The sequence below is a fragment of the Nicotiana sylvestris genome, chromosome 7 (genome assembly GCF_000393655.2).
Source record: "Nicotiana sylvestris chromosome 7, ASM39365v2, whole genome shotgun sequence".
In the NCBI taxonomy this organism is placed as follows: Eukaryota; Viridiplantae; Streptophyta; class Magnoliopsida; order Solanales; family Solanaceae; genus Nicotiana; species Nicotiana sylvestris.
The window spans coordinates 28,316,840-28,338,519 of record NC_091063.1 but is presented as its reverse complement, the minus strand read 5'-3'; the positions used below and the strand labels follow the sequence as shown (position 1 = coordinate 28,338,519).

Genomic DNA, 21,680 nt, shown 5'->3' with positions numbered 1-21,680 from the left:
GAATTAAAGCATATGAACAAATCACAAGGACCTCATATTGATATAACTTCCACCGAGGTACACATCTCGGTTCAAACACATCAATCACATGAAATCACGAGGGTCTCACCCTCAACTCTGAATCGCAAGTAGGGTATACATCAAACTAGATAGAACCTTTCACTAGATCAATTTCCGTCAACAAAATTTCAATACGTACTGGCTTCCATACAGGTAGAGCATAACAATCACAGCTCGTAACAAAAAATACTCAGAAATCACATCAAGCCTACCATAATGGACAATAGGAATTTAATACCAGTCTTATAACTCTCAATAATGAATAAAAATAGATGATAGACATGGGCTATAACTCATAGAACCTCCCAACAGGGCAACACATAAACAGAGTGATAATCATGAAACACACCCATAAGTGGAGTAACAAATAGGGGAACTCACCCCGATAAGCAGAACTGAAATGAAATACGGATGGTGCTCCTCTATAACAAACCGGAAGCATACCTGAATGACATCATCTGGCACAGCGGCCCCAAGCCTACTATGTGAAACTCATCAACGGGCCGGTCCTCCCCTTCTTGGGCGACCTCTACTCACCTGAATACCTCACTGTGACGTATCTGCCCGAAATCTGGGGCAATCTCTCACCATGTGGCTAGTATCTCCATACTCAAAGCAACTCCTCTGCTGATGTGGCTGTGGGAACTATGCGGTACAGGTACTCTGAGACCCATGAACACCTAAATTACTGTGTGAAGCCTGAAGCGCAAACTGAACTGGCTGACCCGCGAAACCTCGACTATGTCGCACCCTGCCTCCAAAAATAAAGACCACCAGATCTGTCAGGTCTACGAGGCCTTCTCCCCTCCCTGTACTATCTCTCTTGACCTCGTATGTCCTCCCGCTCCCGATCCCACGTGCCCTCTAACTGGCGAGCAATCCCTACCACCTGCTAAAACGAAACATCTAACTCCAACTCCCGAGTCATGCTGAGTTGAATATCATGCCTGAGCCCCTCAAACAAAATCTACAGACTCGCTCTCTAACTGTAGCGATCAAGGCAGGTGCATGTCTAGCCAAATCACTAAATCTGATAGCATACTCTAATACTGATATAGTGCCCCGGGCGTAGCTGCTCAAACTTCACATGCCATACATTCCGAAGGGACTGAGGTGCAAACTCTCTCATAAATATCTCTGAAACTAACCCCATGTAAGTGAAGCTACATTGGCCAGACTATCCAACTCATATGCCCGCCACCATTGATAAGCTGCTCCCTGAAGCTGGAACGTAGTAAAAGCCCCCACTCATCTCAACAATACCCATAGCATGGAGAATTCGATGGCACTCCTCTATAAAACCCCGTGCACTTTCTGAAGCTAAACCACTGAATGTAGGAGGGTCATATTCCTTGAACCTTGCAAATCTAAACTGCCCTTCCTCAGATGTTGTTGCCCCTACCATGGGCTGAACTGGAACTACAAGTTGTGTCCTCATGACACCTGGAACCTGACCAATATGAACTCGCTACTCAGGAGTATGGGCGGCGGGAGTCTGAGTCCCTCCCCCGGTCTTTGAAGTAGCTGGTGCAACCAGAATCAACCCGCCTGAGCCAATGTACCAAACATTCTCAGGGACTGTGGTAAAGTCTCTTGAAGTCTAGGGGTAACAACAGGCGCCTCCGGTACTTGTCCCCCAACTGGAGCTACTGGTGGCTCTTCAACTGCTACTCTGGTAGGTGCTCTAGCTGTGGGACGTACTCCTCGTCAGCCTCTGCCTCTGCCTCTAGTGACACCTGCTCTGGGAGTAGCGCCTTCGATAACTGCAGCTCATGTCCTTACTGTCGGTGAGAGAATGGAATGATAAAAGTTCAAACCCCGAGATTAATAAGCTCGCACGATAGGAGTGAAAGAATTGAGATTGTCCTAATAGTTCCGTAGCCTCTCGAAGATAAGTACAGACGTCTCTGTATCGATCCGCAAGACTTTACTAAACAAGCTTATGACCCATAGCACCTATGAACTTAAGCTCTAATACCAACTTGTCACGACCCAATTTCCCCTCCGTTGGGTTTCATGATGGCAGCTAGTCTTAGATACTAGGTAAGCCTAACATTTACTGAATATCAGCCATAATAAAGAAAGTCTAACATCTTCAACATAGAAATCTTTATAAAATATACATCTTTCCAAAATCGGTCGTACAAGTCATAAGCTCTACAGAGTTTCACTATGACTTTTAAACATAACTGTATGGAAATAAGTACAATAGTGTGAATATAAAATAGGAAGGTGACTCCGAAGCCTGCGAACCCAGCATCAGGTTTACCTTGAGTCTCCACATCAATGACCTGCACAGCTACTAACGAACAATACATGGATCTACACAAAAATGTGCAGAAGTGTAGTATGAGCACACCATAGCGGTGCCCAGTAAGTATCAAGACTAACCTCGGTAGAGTAGTAACTAGGAACAGTCAAGACACCCACTGGTCTAATAAGAAGAACAAATATAAGTATAGAAACAACAAAACATGACATTTATATAAAGACTAGCGATATGGATAACAATACAATAATTTCTATAAACAAAGAAAACATCAAGTAAGAGCGGAACACCATAATAAAACATAGAAAAGTGAACGGAAATACAACCCAAATCCGAAATCACAAATACAGTAAAGACAAGTCGTAACTCAGCAACTACGACAGTTTTCACATTAGGTCTTAGCAACCAAAACTCAATTAGTTAGTCAAATCCTTCAAGTGATAAAATATTTTGAAATATACTTCCTTGAAATAAATATTTTTCAAAAATAGTTCTTTCAAAATAAATACCTTTCGAATATAATCTTTCCAAGTAAATATCCCTCGAATATAAGTCACCCTGTGACACCTCATCTCATATTAATACAATACGGGTCTTAATAACCGAACCCTAACACTTGGCATCATGTACCCTCATCACACCTCATAATCATACTGAAAACTCACGTACCAAATAGAGTCATTCTCACATGGAAGGCAAATAAACAAAGGTGTGCGTCTATACTCCGCAATACCAAGGAGCCACTTATCTGATAAGGGTGCTTAGCTACGTGTATGTATGTGCAAGTGTCCTAATATAGTTCGTATCAGCTAGTAAGTATAAGGAAAAGAACGGGCAGCACATAGAATTTTTAAAAGAATGTAAGCATAGAAGATCAGCAGCTCAGAATGCAGATATAACAATAGGAGATCTTCCAGGATATCGTCCCAAAGGTAAATGTGCAGGGAGATCTCCAAGAATACTGTTCCGTAGTCCCAAAGTAAATATGCAGTGCTGGGGGGTCTCCCGGAATACCGTTTTGTAGTCTCAAAGTAAATATGCAGTACAGGGGGATCTCCCGGAATACCGTTCCGTAGTCCCAAAGTAAATATGTAGCACAAACAACAGAGATAACAGTTATAGCACAGCAGAAACCTCGTGCAGCACCATAACGAGTACAACAGCAACAATGACAATAATACAAAGTACGACAAGTAACCACTCAAGAACTTTAATTCACAAAGAAATAGTAGAACTCATTCACAAGGAATAACCATAGCAAAGGATGCTAGGCCTAAAGATAATAGTTCATCAAAGGGAAAACTAACATGTAGCAATGATCTCACAATATACAGGTCAACAGCAAGGAAGACAAATCGAGTTAATAGTCCCAAATAAAGTCAAGTCAACTAAGATATAGGTTACCTAAATTTCTTTTAAGGTTGGAAAATTGCGAGGATATTCAACAATTCGATTAAGGAAGAAGATCTTAGCTTCACTTAAGACTAACCAAATTTCACGAGGGATAATAATAATTCCCAAATAAGACAAGCAGCTATGAAAAGATAGCATGACAATAGGAGAGGCGAAATTCTTCAGTTAAATCAGATATGAGTCAATTAGGCAATAAGAGTGAATCATGAAGCAATTAATTCCAATTAAGCATGTAGAGGTGAAACTAGTAATTAGGAAACTTAGTCATATCAAGAATAACTTCATACATAGTGAATATAAGGGCCTAAGAACCCTAAAAGGCCAATTTCCCACAAATAAGTCCGAGTAAGCACTCGTCACTCCGCGTACATGAACTACAATCAACATAGAAGACACAAATCCTAAGGGGAAGACCCCCACACAAGGTTAAGCAAGATACTTACCTCAAAGACGACAGACCGATACTCTAAAATGCACTTCTTGGGTGAAAAGACCTTCGGACAGCTCAAATCCAACCAAACTAACTTAAAAGCACAAATAAAACACATAAGAAACTATTCCGGATCATAAAGCCTCAATCTTTAACAAAATCCAAAAATCGGTCAAAAAGTCGATCCTTGGGCCCGCGCCTCGGGACCCGACAAATTTTACAAAAATCAAATACCCATTTCGATACGAGTTCAACCATACAAAATTTATTAAATTCCGATACCATTTGGTCCCTCAAATCATGATTTTTCATTTTAGAAATTTTCTTCAAAAACCAACATTTTTCCCAACCCAAAACACAATTTAAATGATAAAACAAGGATAAAATCATGGAATATATTAGATAGTAGGTGAATAATACTTACCCAGCCGATTTGTTTTAAAAACCCCTGAAAGAAACTCTCAAAATCAAAGTCCAAAACTCAAAATATGAAGAAAATGGTCAAACCCTCGATATAAAGGATTTTGCCCAGCACTTCCGCGTTTGCGGATACTTATGCGCATCTGCGCCATCGCTTTTGCGGGCAGAAGTTCGCATTTGAGAACTTCACTTACAGGCCTAGGTTCGCATCTGCGGACAATTAGCTGCATCAGTGGCGTCGCAGAAGCGATAACAGGAGCGCAGAAGCGGTTACGCACCTACGTTCCAGCACTCGCAAAAGCGAGCTAGATTCTAGGCCTCAAAGATCGCAGATGTGATCAGGCTCACGCAGAAGGGGAGCCGCACCTGCGCTCTAAGGTCGCAGGTACAAAAACACCAGAAATCAGACATGTTCCAAAACCATGCAAAACATCCAAATCTGAAACACACCCGAGGCCCCCGGGACCTCATCTAAGACACAAACAAGTTCTATTACCTAACACGGACTCATTCGAAGTCTCAAATTACATCAAACAATGCCGAAAATGCAAATCGCACCATGAATCAAACTATGAACTTCCAAATCTTTCAACTTTGAAAACTCGTACCGAAACTAACCAAACCAACCCGGAATGATGCTAAATTTGCAGAAAAGTCCCAAATGATAAGACAGAGTTGTTCCTACTCTCGGAATTGCATTCCAACCTTGATAACCCAAAAGTCAACTATGGGTCAAACTTCTCTATTTTCCAAAACTTCAACTTTTTCAACATTCGCCGAAATGCCTCAAATAACCCTACGGACCTCCAAATCTGAATCCGGACGCGCCTAAGTCCAAAATCACCATATGAAGCTGTTAAGATCATCCAAAACCCATTCCGGAGTCGTTTATGCCAAAATCAAATTCCGGTCAAATTCTCACTGTTTAAACTTCTAAAACAAGATTCCTTCTTCCAATTTAACTCTGAATCATCCGACAACTGAATTCTACCATGCATGCAAGTCGATGCACATAATATGAAGTTGTTCAAGACCTTATTCTGCCGAACGGAGCTTAAATTCTCAAAATGACCGGCCGGATCATTACACTTTTTTGGCTTTGAAATCAGTAGGGTATCCAATTAATTTGTAATAGTTTTCTTTCGTATGTCCCTTATAATGATAGTACTCACATTGAACTTGACTCCTTTTGGACTTATAATTTCCAGCATTATTCACATTCTTATTTCTATACAGGGAAGTACTTTCCAAAGCTTCAGTAACCTGAGCAACTTGTGTTGTGCTTGTAAGGTTTCTCCTAATCTACTAATAAAGAATAGGCTTTGTTTATACTGGGTAGAGGAGACATCATGATGATCTGACTCCTTGATTGAGAATAGGACTCATTCAATCTAGTGAAAAATTAAAGAAGTCTTTGATACTCAAAGTGTTGAGCATACTATTCAGATTCAGGACAGGAACAGCCAGGACAAGGCATGAGAGCATCAAACTCATCCCACATCTCTTTAAGCCTTGACAAGTAGTCAGTTATAATTATAGTCCCTTGAGTCAGTGTATGAACTTCTCTATGCAAATACAGTATTCTCGAACTATTTACTTTATCAAACCTCTCTTTAAAATCCTCCCAAACTCTATGAGCCCTAGATGCATACAATACACTACTCAACAATCCTGGTCTCACAACATTCATTATCCATTAGAGAACCATAACATTAATTTTCTCCAACAGATCATGAAGCTCAAGCTCAAATTTAGACTTAGGAAATCTCTCATTGATAAAACCTAGTTTACTTTTACCTAGCAAGCCAATTCTCATTGCACGACTCCACAGAGCATAATTGTCTGATCCAATAAGTTGAAGAAAAATCAGAGAACTACCTGTTATATCTGTTGGTTGCAGGTACAAAGGGTGGTTGTGATCAATGGTGGGAAATGTAGCAGTTCCAGTAGTGAAATTACTAGTAGTTGAGGTCGCGCCAATGTGTTCATCTTCAATCGCCATTGTTGACCAAGAAACGGCTTCAAAGTGAGTGGCTTATAAACCCTAGCTTTAACCAAAGGTTACTCTAGCTCAATTCAGCACTCAATTGCAGAATTGAAGTAACAGAGAAGACGAGATTTGCTCGCAATTTGCTTAGATTTTAACTGGTGGCTTTGATACCATGTTAGCTGTCATGGAAATTAAATCTAATCTAAAAGGATGAGGAAGGATCTAGAAGAAGAGAAGGAATCAGAGAAAGGCTCATTGTATTTCTGAAGAAGAAAAGCATTATACTCAGGTCCACTACTATAACAAACTAACCGACCTTTTTAGCTAACTTTCTAACTCTAGTTTAACATTACATTATAACTAACTATGATTAACTACTGCCGATTAACAGGAACTCGAAAAATAATTTTACAAATTTTAGAAGAAAGATATATCCAAAATATTTACAATATTTAAAATGATAACATATTGTACTACGCTTCGTTTTACTAATTGATTTATTGCTTACCTCACCACAAGTTTTATAATAGGTAATAATATAGTATTATATAATAATTTTAATAAAATGCAGAAAATTACCAACATCTTTTGAAATGACTCAATACTTTTATAAATTTAATTTTATAAAATGCATAGTGTATAAATATTTCAAGTAATTATTACTATCTTCCTTTATTTTTCACATAACCACTCACTAGTTACACGTGCAATGCACATGTTGATAGATTAGTACTTACGAAATTTACAGCCTTAGAACTTTTTATAATTAATTAAATTTTTACGGAGCAAAACTTTATGGATATTTTTTCAAGAAACCTAACTTGCTAGCGAAATATATATTTTTTCAAAATTACGAGAACTCGTGTATATATATCCCATATGTTACTCATTTTTTAAAATGCGACGATATATCATTCAAGTAATTAATAAAGTGTTCTAACCGTATTCCCTACATTGAAACAAAATAAAATACCACTGTTTTTCAAATTTTGGAAGTAAGGTTTATCAAAATATTTACAATATCTAAAAGCAAACCTTATTATCTTACGCTTTATTTTGCTAATCGATTTACTTGTCACTTTGCGACAATGCCTATTATATTAATCACGATGTTGCATCGCATCACTAATTAATTGTGTACCATATATATAGTCTAATTTTTAGATTGCAACACTGTATAATTTTAGTATCAAAATAATGAGCCATAATGGCTATGACTACTTACTACTATATTGAAATAAAACAACAACAACAGCGCAGTATAATCCCACAAGTGGGGTATATTGAAACAAAATGAAATAAAAATAATAATTTTGCCCATTTTGGAAGGTAGCTAGGTATATCCAAAATATTTACAATTTAAACAGATAACATATTGTGTACGCTTTGTTTTACTAATTGATTTATTTACCAACTTGCTACGATATTTTTGTAGGTAAATTTGATAAAACCTTAAATAATAAATTCTTTCTACAACTTCTGAAAAGACTCAATAATTTTTAAAAGTCAAATTTATAAAATGAATATTGTAAAAATACTCCAAGTAGTTATTACTATTTATTATTTCTTTTTTTCTTTCAACATTACACTCTAGCAAGAAATTCAATTCTGATAAAATATCTAAAAACATCATGTATTGCTTTTCTTTTTTAATACTAAACAATTTATTTATCGTTTCGCTACACTTTCTGCTATACCAATCGCGATGTTGCATCGTATTAACTTAATTACTTTCCATATATATAATTTTCATTTTAGATTTTGTCTACTTATAATTTAGTAACTATATAACGCGTTCTAACGGCTAGATAACTACTTATTAAATAGATACCGCATAACAAAAATAATATTTTTACAAAATTTGGACTGTAGGTATCTGCAAATATTTGTAATATTAAACAGATAACGTCTGACGTGCACTTCATTTTATTAATAAGTTTATTCCTGACCTTGCTATAAATTTTACTATAAGTAATACTTCATCCGTTCACTTTTATACTAAAAATATATTTATATTTTTACTTGTCACTTTACGCATATCAAGAGAAGGCAAAAAAAATTTTTCTGTTATACCAACATTATTTATTACTCGTTTCAAATCATTTTCTCAAATCTAATAAAATATGCATCAATTAATATGGGTATCATGATAAATTATGCACTTCATATATTATTTCTTAAGGGGTGTAAAAAGTCAAAACGTGCCAAGTAAAAGTGAACGGAGGGAGTAATAATAAAATTTTAAATATTTATTCTATAAATTATGAAAAATAACCAACACCTTTAATAAGACCAAATACTTTTAAAAGTGTAAATTTATAAAATACATATTGTAAAAAACTTAATTATCTTTATTATACCTTTTTTTTCACCACTTTCTAGTTAAAAATTCGAATTTTGAAGAGTTTGTTAGCCGTCATTCGTTTCATATAATCTTGCAACAACAACCCCCCCCCCCCCCCCCCACTAAAAAAAAAAAACGAAACGCACGGGGCTTCTCCTCACTGTTCCCTCCACTCTATTTAATGCATTTGCACCACCTTTCTGTTCACCTTGCAATTACTCCTCTCTCTCATTTTTCTCCTTCTCCTTCTTCACTCTCTACTCTCATCACCCCCATTCACTTTTCTTCTTATATCCACCCTGAAGGTAGGAGGGGGTGTGTCTCTCACTTTCTTTTGTGTCACTTTTACGGGCCAGAATCTTGAACCTGTAAGTTTCAAATTTTTGCTCGGTCTCTCGTCTCATCCGCAACAGCCCATAATAAAGTGGGAACACAAAGTTCTTTTTTTCTCATCTCTCTGTCGATTACGGATTTATATACATTCTATATATGTATATAGCTAGCTAGATACTAGATATGAGTTTTTTATATAATAAACTTCTTGTTATGTTGTTTTTCTGTTTAAGGCAGGATTTTAAAGGTTGGCTGATAGTTTCGTACATATAAATAGAAAGTGGGACATAGCTCAAGATTTTCGTGAGAGCCTGTTATTTTATTTTATTGTTCTTTTCACAGCATATACACATGTATGGCGTTTTTTTTTTAAAAGCAAAACCACCTGACGAAATTTTTATAGGATTCCTATACTTTTTAATTTGTTTCTTGAGATTCTCTTTCCGTGAACAGGCAAAAAAAAAAAAAATCAGATAAATGTACGAATTCCTTTTTTTTTCCTCTTATCCCTTTAGTTTACGTGAAGTTATTTCCTTTTTGGTACGTTCCAAAAAGAATGTCCCCTTTCTAATTTGGAAATAATTTAGTTTAAACTTTTAATTATACCTTTAATGAGAAGCTTTTATAATCGCACAAATACTCTTGACCCATTTTTGTCTTTATGACCATAAATTCCAAAAATCGTTATTTTTTCTTAAACTTCATATCGAGTGAAAAGATTCTAGTAGTTTGAAAAAATCAAATAGCTAAAATAGAAATGATTAAGAATATAAATCTATAGAGTTTCTCGTTGACTTTTCTTATACTATGCACACTGCTTTAGGGTTTTTGGTGAGTGGAGAAAGTAGGACGGAATCATGAATCCGGCAAACCAGTTTTCGTCGATGATCAGAAATGATGGGAATGATGGTGGATATGTTTCTTCATCTTCTGGACTCCCGCTTGGTCAGGTAAATTCTATATACTTTTTTTTTTTGTTGAAACTTTTAGTTTTCTATGTGCCTTTATGAAGTCCTCACTACTACTGTAGCAATGCATGTTTTGTTAGGCATTTGTGGAGATGGAATTTCTGGGCTATTCTTTAGTTAGACTGTCATCAATACTGAAATCGTCATTATTAATGGACACACGGAATCTAATATCTTTCCTTTTTTTTTGTAAGAGTCTTCACTGAAAAGTTAAAATTAATAATGAAGATTTAAGATGGAAAAAATTCATGTGTTCCTCAAGTAAATCTTACGCGGCATAAATCTAGATTAGTACGATCGAAACCTGTAGAACACCACACAAGGAAAGAAAAACAAAAATGAAAAAAAAAATAGCCCTCCAAAAAACAAGTCTTGTTTGGCCATAAAAAAAAATTCACTTTTTTCGGATTTTTTTTACTTTTGGAAATCACTAATGTTTGGTCATAAAAATTTCAAATTCACTTAAAGTTGAATTTCAAAAAAAATTCAAAAATTTGAAAACTCTAAAAAGTAATTTTTCAAAATTTTTTCTTCAAATAACTCACAAAAATTCAAAACATCTTCAAATTATTCATATCCTAACGTAACTCTAATTTAAAAATATCATTTTCACTTTAAAACTTTTTTTATTTTTTTTCGAAATTTTACAATTTTTATGTTCAAACGCCCACGAAAGAAGATAGAATCCAAAAGGGAAAAAGCAATACTTATTGATTAATCTCGCTAATGTGTTCACCAATAGTCATTTTTGCCTTTTCGAGTAAAATCCTTCTCGAGAACTGAAAATCGCGTCTAGGTCTTAAGCCTCATCCACCCAACCAACTCACATCCACCTGGGGTCTTAAGGGGAGAGAGTATAAATTATGGTCAAACCAAAGGCTTACTTGTTTTCACACATTTTCAACATTGGTCCTTTTCCACTGAGACATACACTAATATAAATAGACCCTTTTTTTAAATAAAAAAAAGACGACTTGTGTCCTTTTCTCAAATTTCTATCTGTGTATATTTATTTATGCAACAAAGAGACAGAAATGGTCTTTCATAATCAATCTCTTTACCAGCGTAAAACAAAAGTAAGGTTGCGTATACACTATCTTCCTTAGATCTCTGCTTGTAAAATTACACTTATTATTATTGTGCAACAAAGAAATAGAAATAAAATGTCCTAGCAACAGTGAATTAACTCTATTTTTATCTGTTCGAAAATTTGATGTTCAATATTTTTTTGAAGTCTGTGAACATTCTATCATTTGTATAGCAGTCAGGTAATATAATGGAAAGTCAGATTCATTCACTGGACATGGCGTCAAACACATCGGAAAGTGAACTAATGCCGCTGCTGATGGAGGAGGAATTCGACAGCAAATCCGGTAGTCATGACAATAATGAAGAAGGCAAATCCAGTGATGAACAAGATGTTAATCAGCCTGAGAGGATAAAGCGCTATCACCGCCACACTCAGCATCAGATCCAAGAAATGGAAAAGTAAGCACGTCATAGTGTCTCAATAAGATTTCGAATAGCGGTCTCTCTGGAACTAACAAAACAAAAAGATGAAAAACTAGAGTTTGTTTTTGCTTCTCTTTCTTGTTGTACAGCTTTAATTTATTTATGCTATTAATTTGTAATTATTTTTTTTGCGATTAGTTTCTTTAAGAACTGTCCACACCCGGATGACAAGCAAAGGAAGGAGCTCAGTCGTGAACTAGGGTTAGAGCCGCTGCAAGTGAAATTTTGGTTCCAAAATAAACGTACTCAAATGAAGGTATAATACTATAATTCGTTTTTATTATCAAAATAATGCTTGTTTATTAAGTACGAACAACATCCCCACTCCTCTAAATAGAAGATTCAGTTAGAAAAACTTTTGACATGCATTCACACTTGAACCGTCATTTTCCTATTTCTTTTCACTAACAAGCAAAAAACATGTGGACCCATGTCATATTTATCCACCCATAAGTTTGAGAAATAAACTTTACGAATTAGTCATGGATGAGTGACTTTTGTGTTTTAAACAAAAAATACATTACTTTAAATTTTCAAATAGTATTTGAGTAATAAACTTTATTTCCCTGGCAGAATCAAAATGATCGTTCCGAGCTCTCATCACTTCGAGATGAAAATGAAAAGCTTAGGACTGAACATGTGCAGCTCCGTGAAGCTCTCAACAATGCTACTTCTTGCCCTATATGTGGCGGCCCACAAATTAGTTTAGGTGAAATGTCATTTGAAGAAAATCAATTGAGGATCGAAAATGCTCGACTAAAAGAAGAGGTAAAATAAAAGAAAAAAAAATTGTCTCAATGATATTTAAATATTTTGCCACATTTTGGTTGTTAAATTTAATTTTTTCGACCTTTCTTTTTCTAGCAGGTTGATCGAATTTCAGCTTTCGCAGCAAAATATGTGGGCAAGCCAGTTTCGAGCTTAAACGTTTACTCGCCTTCAGTAACTCCTCCTAGTTCACTTGATCTTGGAAATGCATTTGGAAATAACAGAGAGGTTATAAGATCATCATTTAACGGACCAACAGAGGCCGAGAAGCCATTTATAATTGAACTAGCAGTTGCAGCAATGGAAGAGTTTATTCAAATGGCTCAAATGGGAGAACCACTTTGGTTGCCTAGCGTTGATCGTCGAACAAATTTTCTAAATGAAGAAGAGTATGTTAGATTGTTCCCTACAGGAATTGGACCTAAGATTGCAGGGTTTAAGACTGAAGCTTCAAAAGATACTGCTGTTGTTTTCTTGAATCCTATCAACTTGGTTGAAATTCTTATGGACACGGTACACACTCATTTTACTCCTATTTATAATTTCAGCTATATATAGGAATTTATAATTTCAACTATATCATGGGTTCAAGCCGTGGAAGCAGCCATGAATGCTTGCATTAGGGCAGACTGTGTACATTACATCCTTGGGGTGCAGCCTTTCCCCGAAACCTACGTGAATGCGGGATTCCTTGTGCAATTGGGATTCCTTTTTTCATATATAAGAAATTGTGAACTATAGGTTTAACATTTGATTTCAAGTACCAAATAATAGCCCTAGCCAATTTTGGAGTAATTATGATGATCAATCCAAATAATTTATTATTGTTTTAATTGAGTGGTTATATATATGTCACAATTAATTTCTAAGATATTTAAATTGAAACAGTCGGAATAATATCTTTTGTCTCTCTTGTGATCACCAGAATAAGTGGTCAAGTATGTTCTCAAGTATTGTGTCGACGGCTGTTACAATGGATGTGTTATCAACTGGAGTTGCGGGAAATTTCAACGGAGCATTGCAAGTGGTAATACATTGATGTTCTTCCTCATTAATTTTTTCTTTCTTCGTATATTGTTTGCACTAGGATACCTATATTATTAGTGAAGATTTCACTGCCTCTAATTTTGTGTCACTTATTCATTATTTTTGGCAGATATTTGCAGAATTTCAAGTACCATTTCCACAGGTTCCAACTCGAGATTGCTACTTCGTAAGATATTGTAAACGAAGTGTTGATGGAATATGGGCAGTTGTCGACGTTTCCCTCGACTATCTGCGTCCTATCCCGACTGCTAGTTGCCAGCGAAGGCCCTCAGGATGTCTAATTCAAGCAATGCCAAATGGGTACTCAAAGGTAAATCCTTCTAAATAATCGTATTATAAGCCTGATATTTAGGTGGATAATGGTAAAGAAATGGGCTCGTTAATTATCTACCAAATTTTGAACCGTGTACCATCTAGCTTTCAAAGATTTCTCGGTTACTGGTATCAAGTACTACCAAGTTTGTCTATTGCGACTATAAATTAGAATTCTTGTAAGTCAATATTTTACCGTGGTCAGGTCACCTGGATGGAGCATGTAGAGGCTGATGATACAGCAATCTATAACATTTACAAGCCTCTTCTGAATTCTGGCCTTGCATTTGGGGCAAAGCGTTGGATTGCTACTTTGGATAGGCAATGTGAACGGCTAGCAAGTGCAATGGCCACAAATTTACCCGACGATGACATGACTAATATGGGTAAGTACAGTAATACATCTTTTGAATGATGTGAAAAATAAACTTAGTTCTTGAATTTAAATTCCTGAATTGACGTTCTTATCTTCTTTAATCATTTTCCTATACAGTATTAGGAGGTCCAGAGGGAAGAAGGAGTGTGTTGAAGCTAGCGGAGAGAATGGTAATTAGCTATTGTTCTGGAGTTAGTGCTACGGCAGCTCATCAATGGACAACTCTCTCAGGAAGTGGTTCAGAAAATGATGTTCGAATCATGTTTAGGAAAAGCATTAATGATCCAGGCAGACCTCCTGGCATTGTGATGTGCGCTGCTACTTCCTTCTGGCTCCCGATTTCTGCGAAAACAGTGTTTGATTTTCTCCGTGATGTGAACACTAGGAGCGAGGTACGCTTTGTATTCAATCATTTTCGTATAGTTTCTGAATATCTAAACTATGCTCAGTAAAGTAGATAAGTTAGCAAGTGAGGGTTCTGATCTAAATGTTTTTGCGGAAACTTTGTGTCATGATTCCCCTCCCTCTTTTTTATGAAACTAATCTACAAGATTTACAAGTAGAACTGTTAATATGGGCTGACCCAGTCCAGCCTAGCCAGCCGATGCGGGTTTTGGCATTTGACAAGCTACGTTGGGCCGGGCCACTATTTCAATCGGCATTAAAATGGTCAACCCGACCCATCTTTACGTGTTCATGGGCCCATACGGGCCAGTCCTTCATTTTGCAAAACTTAATAATATTTGATATTGTTCAAATAGATTACTATAAAACACAAAAATGGAGGACACTATTTCATTTGTTAAAAGTCAATACTCAAAACAAACTATTCAAAAATATTTTCTAAGTGCTCATGGCATATTCAACACCGGCAAATCATCTTCAACAAATACATTTGAATCCTTTTGTGAAATACAAATATCTTAACATCTTCATTTAATCTAAATCTATAATGATATGCAAAGTTAATTAGTTAAACATTAAGAAATAACTAAAAAATTTAAGAACAAAAAATATTTATATCCACATAAAAAATATTACCAATTTGAAATTGGACTACTATTCTTGTTATTTTTAGTTCCCTATTTTTTTTTATATTTTTAATTAAATAGTATATTATTAAGCCCACGGGTTTGACCAACCCAAGCCTTGATCAAGCCTCGTGGGCCACGGGCTAACTTGGGATGGGATGTCTTGAATATTTTTTTACTAGAAGCATTGAAGCCTAACTGTTGCACTTCTACTTTCCTAATTACAGTGGGATATACTATCCAATGGGAGTGTTATTCAGAGATTGGTTTATATTGCTAATGGCAGGGAAACAGGCAGCTCTGTCTCCATATTGAGAGTGAATGTAAGCAAATATAACCTTCGTTTTTACTTTCTTTTCCCATAATATGATTCATGAAACAGCATGTCTACTCACTCGGGTAGGGATAAGGCCTGCGTACACACTACCCTCCCCATACTGCACTTGTAAAATTTTACTGGTAGTTATTGTTGCAATATGGATTAAATAATTAACGCACATTCCAATATTTGGTTGTTGAGTTGCAGAGTAGTGCAATCTCAAGCCAAAACAATATGTTGATATTGCAAGAGAGCAGCACAGATCCAACAGGGTCATTTGTTGTTTATGCACCTGTTGATGTTCCTGCTATGAACACAGTAATAAATGGCGGAGATCCGGAATACGTCGCGCTTCTACCTTCTGGATTTGCTATACTACCAGATGGTCCTCCAGGCAGAATTGCTGGTGGATCTCTCCTCACTATTGCATTTCAGATTTTTGTTGATTCTGTTCCTACCGCTAAGCTTTCCCTTGGATCAGTTGCTACTGTCAACAAACTCATTGCTTGCACAGTTGATAAGATCAGGGCTGCTCTTCTATCCGATACCCCTCGATGCTAAACTGTAAGCATATGTTAAATTACCAACTTAGATTCACAGTCAAATATTTATAGATATTTTATATATTCTTAATACATATATAAGGTTTGGACAAAAGCTTTTGGGTTCACGTGAAATATTATGTTACACAAATAGCCATCCAGATTCAATGTTTACTTTTTCTAGCTGGTATACATACATTATACATTGATTATACATAGTTATACATTCGCCGACTATTTATAATTTAAGAAATTAGGTGGGCGGCTATATAGGTTAATTTTTCAATAATTAAAAGATAATTATAGGTAGCCATTCATAAAAAGTGATTATTAACCTATATTTAAAACAAATTACCTACTTTAACAGGTGATAATATATTGATTGTGCAAAAATTATTTGCACTATCAACGTATATAAGTTTAAGGGTAACGATCACTTTTAACCCGCGGCCAAAATTATTTACTTCCGTTAACCCGAAAGTGTATAAATTTTTTATATTTTCTCTATATAACGTACAAAAATATATATACATACAAAAATTATACATTATTTCGACTACTATTTTAAGAGCGACTATACAATATCTCTTTGTTAAAAACTATATGGTGTCACAGTTGTATTTGTTCTTGACGCTTTATTTGTTTTTTTGCTCTTTTTTTCTTTGTTGGTTGCAGTTGTGTAGGGAAGGAACAGTAGAGAAGAAGAAGGCAAGGAATAAAATGAAGTCAAGAGCGCACCTTGTTGCTTTGATTGTGATATTGGTTGCTTTAGCCAATGGAATAATCAAAGGGTTTTCTATACAAGTTTTGTTAGGATATATGAGGTTCGTGAATTGACTTCCTCGGGCGATTTGAAAAGGAAGTTGTATAGATTTATAGGTTTGGACCTGGAGTTTAATTTACTGCTTCCTTCCCTATGCCTATTCGGGATTTTTGTTTAATTTCTGTTTTTTGGTCGTGAACTTAAAAGCATTTGCAGAATCTTTTGTCTGCTTTTGCTTATTTATTTCAATATCTATCAAAATAGTTGGCTTCTTTTGCCAAATATTCTCTTTTCTTGCTTAGTTTTTGTTTCTTTTGAATTTATTTGCGAGTTTAAATTGTAAATTCATCATGTGGTAATGGGCCTTTGGCGGGGTAAGTGGGCGACGGCCCAACATTTCTATTAGTTCATTATAAAAATTGCACGGGGCGCCCTATTTGATCACCCCCATTTAACCTATACCCATTTTTTTTAAAACTTTTAATTTGTACCTGTTTTTTAAATAACTTCAGCCCTATTTCTCCTCCTCCTTCTAACTTTTACCTTTTATGTAGTACGTATTTATTTTTGGTGCTCAGCACACATTGAAACAATTTATGTTTGCTTTAAATGTACATCTGTATTTTGTAATATAATACCTTTTAAGTTGTTGTTCTACTCATAATAAGAATTTATGCTGAATACGCTTGTATATTGATAGTTCTTTATCCTTATCAGATAGGTTTAGAAGGGAACTTGTTTAAAATAAAATTTGAATTCAAGAGTATTATTAATTCAGTAAGCGAGAAATAACTAGAGTTTAAAATTACAAAACGAAAGACAAAAAAGCAGAAGCTGAAGAAGAAAGAAAAGAAGTGGAACACACAAGCACTAGAAAGAAAAGAGAACTAAATAACTTCAACTCTAGAGCTGATGTTCGACAGTTACAAAACAAAAACTTCAGCTCTAGAGCTGAAGTTATTTAGTTCTCTTTTCTTTCTAGCTGATCAATCGCGAAACACCAAAAACAGTAGTGATTGCCTCAGACTTCAACTCTAGAGCTGAAGTTTCCCAGTTACAACACAAAAACTTCAGCTCTAGAGCTGAAGCTTACAAACAAAAACTTCAGCTCTAGAGTTACAAAACAAAAACTTCAGCTCTAGAGCTGAACTTCAGGCCCGGCTACTAGAATGCTTATGTTTTGCGTGATTGTCTTTGCTACTTCAGCCCCGTATGCTGAAGTTATGCGAAAAAGCGGTTACGCTTGCAATATTTTTTGCAAAGCGGGCACGAGTTAAAACGTGACACAAAAAGCGGGTATAGATGCGGGTTGGTAAATTATGGATGGCTAATTGCTACTCAAAAGCCGAAAGTAATTCTTAAATGGAAAAGTTTCATTCCTATACACTATATGAAACTTTATTATAACAAATGTCCCAGTTTTTAATATTACCCGACCTGGACATATTTTTCCTACAGAATCTATACAAATCATTTAAAAAAAGAATCCTTTCTGCTGTAACATTCCTTTTTTAGGAGCAAGAATTTGGGATAGTAAAGAATTCTACCGAGATTATTTGAAACACATTACTCACCATTTATTAGGCTTGAAATTATTCCATTTCTCTCACAATTTTGATACTTTATTTTTCATTGTATATTCTGGTTTCACAAGCAAAATCGAATCAATTATATACAATTGTACTTAATCACGCGCAATAATGTCAAAAATAGCTATTATGCTTCAGCTAAATGATAATTGGGATAGCTTTGTGAGATACAGGGATTTTCGTATCGACGGGATTGTAATCAGGGAAGATGAAACTTATAGCTAATTGATTTCTACAATCGCAGAGCATCAAATGATTGATACATCAGAAAAATAATTGAAATCAAGTACATTGTCAACGAAAATTGTCCGCCAATGAAAATTAGGAACGATATGGGAGTTCTAGTATACGTGGAGATGAAAAAGGAAAATAGCAGCTTAGGAATGTATCCGCTGTGTATAACAGTGCGGGATTTTGATTTGGCATGCAGTATGTCTATTTCGAACGCAATTGCAGGTTTGATCTGTTATACCAATGGTGAAATTTATTTTTATCTCGTGCGTGCTACAATGTTTCTACAATATTTCTACAAAAAGAACTACATAACATGTGTAGATCAAAATAAGTATTGAATTTCATTTGTTCTACAAATTTTCTACAATATTTCTAAATAAAAACTACATAACATATGTATATCAATTGTTATGAATATGTAAGTCCTGGATTTTATTGTTCTATAATTATTCTACAAAATATCTACAATATATTTCATAACAGTATTTAGCTTTAATTGATTGCAGGTTCATCTGAACACTGAAGTTGATTGATATACCAACATCTCCTGAGATAGTGGAATATGAAAGTATAATCATAACAGAAAATACACCAACTGTTATTGAAGTAGGCCAAGTATACAAAGACAAGAAAATAATTGCTAGTGCAATGAAGCACTATTCTGTCATGAACAAGTTCCAATTTAGGATGAAAAGGTCTAGTACTAGAAGGTATGAACAGTTCAATGGTCAAAAATCATGTCTTTGTTTATTTTGTAGTTTATTTGTATTTTTTTGTTCTTCAGCATTTGTAATATCTTTGTATACAATTTGTAGATAATTTGGAGTTTTTTTGTATATAAATTGTTAAATATAATATTTTTATTTTTAAAATTATTTTTGTTCTGTAGCTACTGCGTGGTATGTGTTGGGGAAGATTGTACATGGCACTTCAAGTCCACCATCATAAATGATTCGGCAATGTTCAAGGTTCGAAAATTCAACAGCTTGCACGCATGCTCTTTGATGGACAATACCTACATACATCGCAAACCTACTTCCATGGTAGTGGGTAGCATGGTTATACCAAAATATGGAGATCCTAAGATAGTTTACACACCAAAAGACATTCAAACTGATATGTTATGTGTACACGACTTGAGCTTAATATACATGCAAGCTTGGAGAGCAAAGGAAAAGGCTTTGGAATTTTTGAGAGGTGATCCTGCTGACTCCTATAGTCGATTGCCTAGTTATTTGTATATTCTGGAGAAGACTTATCTAGGGTCTGTAGTTAAATTAAAGAAGACTGACGATAACTGTTTCTTGTATGCTTTTGTCGCAATGAGTATGTCAATCAATGGTTGGAAATATTGTAGGCCAGTTGTAGTAGTTGATGGGACCTTTTTGAAGTCAGTATACATGGGAATAATGCTAACAGCTAGCACAATGGATGCAACAGGTATTGTAGATTTGTTTTAGATATATTGTAGAAAATTTATTATTTGTATGTATTTTTCTTTATCGACAGTTTTATGATGGAAATTGAATTCCTTTTTGCCACATATGATAGGTAGTATATTACCACTGGCATATGCTGTTGTTGATTCAGAAAATGAGGCATCATAGAAGTGATTTTTTGAGCAATTCAAACATGCATATGGTGAAAGACCAAATATGTGTGTTGTTTCTGATCGAAATGACAGTATCTTGAAGGCAACATCTATTGTTTATGCCGGCATGTCACATTATTCTTTCATGTGGCATATTTGGACAAATATAAGGTCAAAGTTCAAGAAAGGTCATCTAAAGTTAAGCGACTTGTACTTTGCCATGGCACGATCATACATGCTTGATGAATTTAATGAAAGAATGTCAAAGATTGAAAAGATCGACACACGTGTTAAAGCATATATATATGATATTAGCTATCACAGATGATCTCGAGTACATGCTACGGTGAACAAAAATTGGACTATGACATCAAACACTGCAGAGTCATTGAATGCGGTAACAAAAAATACAAGAGAGTTGCCGATAGTAGAACTATTAGAGTACATGATGACTCTTCTTGAATGATGGACTAATTAAAAGTTATTGAAAGCAAAGGGTACATTCACATACCTTGGGTTTAAATTCAACAAAGATTTGAATGACAACAGAACATCGTCGCAGAAGCTTAAAGTAAGCTATATCCAATAACATCTGATCAATTATTGCATCAAACTAAAATATGAACATATATTATAGATAAATTGTTGAATGCTTGTAGTTATTTTGTATATATCGCTGATAATTTGTTGTTTGTTTGTACTGTAATTGTAGGTGAGGGCTTCAATAGATTACATCCATACAGTTCTAGATGGTGTGAGGCGCTATATTGTTTGTCTTGAAAACAAGAGATGTAGTTGTGGACAATTCCAGCTTGATGAACTTCTTTGTCCACATACTTTGGCTGCTTTAAGGCACATGGATGAGTCTTATGAAAAATATTGTTCTTCTTATTATACGAGGGAGAGCCTCTTGCATACTTATGAAACACCAGTAGACCCGTTGCCTTATAAAAGCAAGTGGAATGTGCCACAACATATAACTGAAGAAGTTGTAAATCCACATACCCGGAAAAGACAGCTAGGAAGACCTCAAAAACAAAGATACAAAACACATGATGAAGTAAATGCAAAGAAGTACAAGGTTTCATGTGGCAACTGTGGAATAAAAGGGCATAACAAAAGATCTTTCAATAATGCTCCCAAGAAGAAATAAAATTTGATATAGTCAACAGATTTTTTGATAAAAAGTGTTGAGGTGTTCGGGAGAATTATAGTTGAGGTGTAATTGTGTTGATATATTGAGTAAAGACTGTTTCCTATAATGAAATGATTTCAACTCTTAATGTAGTTGGTTTGAATTTGTTTTGTTTAATTACTGAGCATATTGAGTTCAGACTTTCATAACTTGATTGGATTATGAATGATTTAT

The 21,680-nt window shown here is 35.3% G+C and overlaps 3 protein-coding genes across 6 annotated transcripts; all 3 read left to right on the top strand.

Moving 5' to 3' along the window:
• Positions 1-9,138: 9,138 nt before the first annotated feature.
• Positions 9,139-17,138, top strand: LOC104248039 (homeobox-leucine zipper protein HDG2-like). 4 transcript variants are annotated; one of them, XM_009804225.2, is made up of 13 exons: positions 9,139-9,294; positions 10,083-10,209; positions 11,492-11,715; positions 11,878-11,995; positions 12,313-12,507; positions 12,607-13,020; positions 13,433-13,534; positions 13,664-13,864; positions 14,072-14,252; positions 14,360-14,634; positions 15,501-15,596; positions 15,800-16,156; positions 16,810-17,138. In XM_009804225.2, the coding sequence occupies exons 2-12, from the start codon at positions 10,117-10,119 to the stop codon at positions 16,151-16,153; spliced, it is 2,253 nt and encodes a 750-aa protein (XP_009802527.1). In that variant the 5' UTR covers positions 9,139-9,294; positions 10,083-10,116; the 3' UTR covers positions 16,154-16,156; positions 16,810-17,138. The 4 variants fall into 4 exon arrangements, with proteins under 4 accessions (XP_009802527.1, XP_009802526.1, XP_009802525.1 ...); XM_009804224.2 differs by having other exon boundaries at positions 12,604-13,020; XM_009804223.2 differs by having other exon boundaries at positions 11,489-11,715.
• Positions 17,139-18,597: 1,459 nt separating this feature from the next.
• LOC138872905 (uncharacterized) lies at positions 18,598-20,327 on the top strand. The gene is made up of 4 exons (XM_070151325.1): positions 18,598-18,681; positions 19,246-19,430; positions 19,610-20,160; positions 20,272-20,327. Exons 1-4 carry the CDS (start codon positions 18,598-18,600, stop codon positions 20,325-20,327), a joined length of 876 nt encoding a protein of 291 aa, XP_070007426.1.
• A 48-nt stretch (positions 20,328-20,375) lies between these two features.
• Positions 20,376-21,464, top strand: LOC138872904 (uncharacterized). The gene is made up of 2 exons (XM_070151324.1): positions 20,376-20,600; positions 21,024-21,464. The coding sequence occupies exons 1-2, from the start codon at positions 20,376-20,378 to the stop codon at positions 21,462-21,464; spliced, it is 666 nt and encodes a 221-aa protein (XP_070007425.1).
• Positions 21,465-21,680: the final 216 nt, after the last annotated feature.